We start from the raw sequence: 1989 nt of genomic DNA, 5'->3' as shown, positions 1-1989 counted from the left end.
AAATCAGGGTGTTCCACCTTCGCAGGCACATCGATGTCCAGGCCACGGAGAATATCACTCACTACCCTAATGAGGGTATGTCCGCCTGCTCGAAGTGGGGGTCTGGGTGTGTCCAGACCCAGTGACGCACTTATGACATCAGTGAAGTGTGGAGCAAGATTGGGGTAGTGGAGACACTTAACAGTGAAATAGGACACAATGGCATAAATCCTCTCTACTAGAGGAGGTAGGTTGAGTTCTAACTGCATGTTCACAACATGGGTAGAGAGAGAGCACCCCAGGATAAACCTCATGACTCGATTCTGGAATTTTTCAAGTGGCTCGAGCGCTGGTTTAGGAAGTTGACACAAGGCAGGGGATAGATAGTCGACTATTGACCGAAGCAGTAGGATGTAGAGAGTCCTTGCCACTGGGATGGAGATACCTACAGCATTGTTGGCAAGCCACTTGATAGGTGCAAAGCGGGGCTCCAGACGGTCAAGAAGGCTTTTCACGAGGGGGTGAATTCGTTGACGCGCAGGTGTAGCTGGGATGATTCGGACTGGTGCTCCCAGATATGTATACTGTGTGCAGTGAGGGATGTCATGACCACCCATAGTGAATGCAGGCAGAGCTCTGGCATTGCGTGAGGTAAAAATCCTGCTTTTCTCTGGGGAGAAAAGGAGGCCACAGGAGGTAGCGGCCATGTTGAAGTCACGGAGCATGCGCTGAAGGTCATGTGGTGAGGTGGAGTGGATGCATATGTCATCCGCATAGCAGGTGATAGTAGTACCGGGGATGATAGGAAGGAGGGAGAGTAGACGATGCATCAGGATATTGAATAAGAAGGGACTTAGCACACCTCTCTGCGGGGTGCCCAGTTCGAATGGTTCATAGGAACTGTACGACCCCTTGAAGTAGACACGTGACGTTCTATTACAAAGGTAACCTCGAATCCATTTTAGTAGGTTCCCCCGAACTCCAAAGTTCACCAGTTGGTCAAGGATAATTTCCCTGTTGGCTATATCGAAGGCAGATTTGAGGTCCAAGAAAGCAACCACACTGGTGGGGGAGAGACGTGTGTAGAGTTCAACTAGGCAGTGGTGTGTGCTCCGTTGCGGAAGGAAACCATAAAGACTGGGGGAGAGCTTATCCAGTAGTCGGTGCGTCAGTCGGGCAAGAAGAATGCGTTCAAACACTTTGCTAAAACAGGTGGTGAGAGAGATAGGCCTAAATTTGTTGGTGCCAGGTTTCGGTATAGGAATGATAGTGCTTTTGGTCCAGGCTGAAGGCACATGCCCCCAGGCGAAGGCGGAGATTGAAGAGCTGTAGTAGGGGGTTACTAGGAACATTCTGAAGGAGACGAAGGACTTGATAAGTGAGGCCATCCTCACCAGGGGCAGAATTCTTAACCCTAGCAAGAGCACGGTGTAGCTCGTCCTCGGTGAATGGGATGTCATCTTCTTCATCTGTCTGTAGTAACGCACCCATTAGGCGGAGGTTACGAGAGCTGCGGTGGGAGGACAGTGCCTCTTGGACATTCTCAGGAAGGTTGCGAGTTTGTGACTGCTCTGACCAGGTAGTAATAAGATCTTGTGCATACTCAAGCGGACTGTGGTGCAGAGTGCAGGCGGATTTCTTCTTGACAACCTTTTTTATAAGATGCCACATAGTGCCCGTGCTAGTCTAATGGTTAATACTATCTGTAAATTTCTGCCAAGACTCTGTGTACACGCATTTCTGAAGGGCAACCAGGTCATCTCTGGCCAGCTGATAATGGTGCAGATGTTCAGGCGTGGGCTGCCTTTGAAAGGAAAGCCCAGCATCCACCGCTATTCTTTCCGCTTGGGCAATACGCTGATCCAGTGTCCAAGAACGGGTCTTAGTGCGACGTTGAATGTGTGGTCGGAGCACATAATGCGTGTAGAAGTCATGTGTAGAATTCACCAGTGAATCGTATAGGCTGTTAGGAGAAAGAAGATCAAAAGTGGGAAGGAGGCGAGAAATATA

General features: G+C 49.8%; 1 protein-coding gene across 1 annotated transcript in view; it reads right to left on the bottom strand.

Annotated features, from left to right (window-relative positions):
- Window positions 1–1439, bottom strand: part of LOC143025754 (uncharacterized) — a 2418-nt gene extending 979 nt beyond the window's left edge. The window contains exon 1 of the mRNA XM_076185761.1: window positions 1–1439. This exon is cut by the window's left edge and continues 979 nt beyond it. Within this exon, the coding sequence (XP_076041876.1) occupies window positions 1–1439 (1439 nt within the window).
- Between the last annotated feature and the right edge of the window lie 550 nt (window positions 1440–1989).

Source organism: Oratosquilla oratoria, chromosome 5 (genome assembly GCF_046742065.1).
Source record: "Oratosquilla oratoria isolate Oo_2021 chromosome 5, ASM4674206v1, whole genome shotgun sequence".
NCBI lineage: Eukaryota > Metazoa > Arthropoda > Malacostraca > Stomatopoda > Squillidae > Oratosquilla > Oratosquilla oratoria.
The sequence above is the reverse complement of the archived record's forward strand: the minus strand, read 5'-3'. Positions and strand labels throughout refer to the sequence as shown.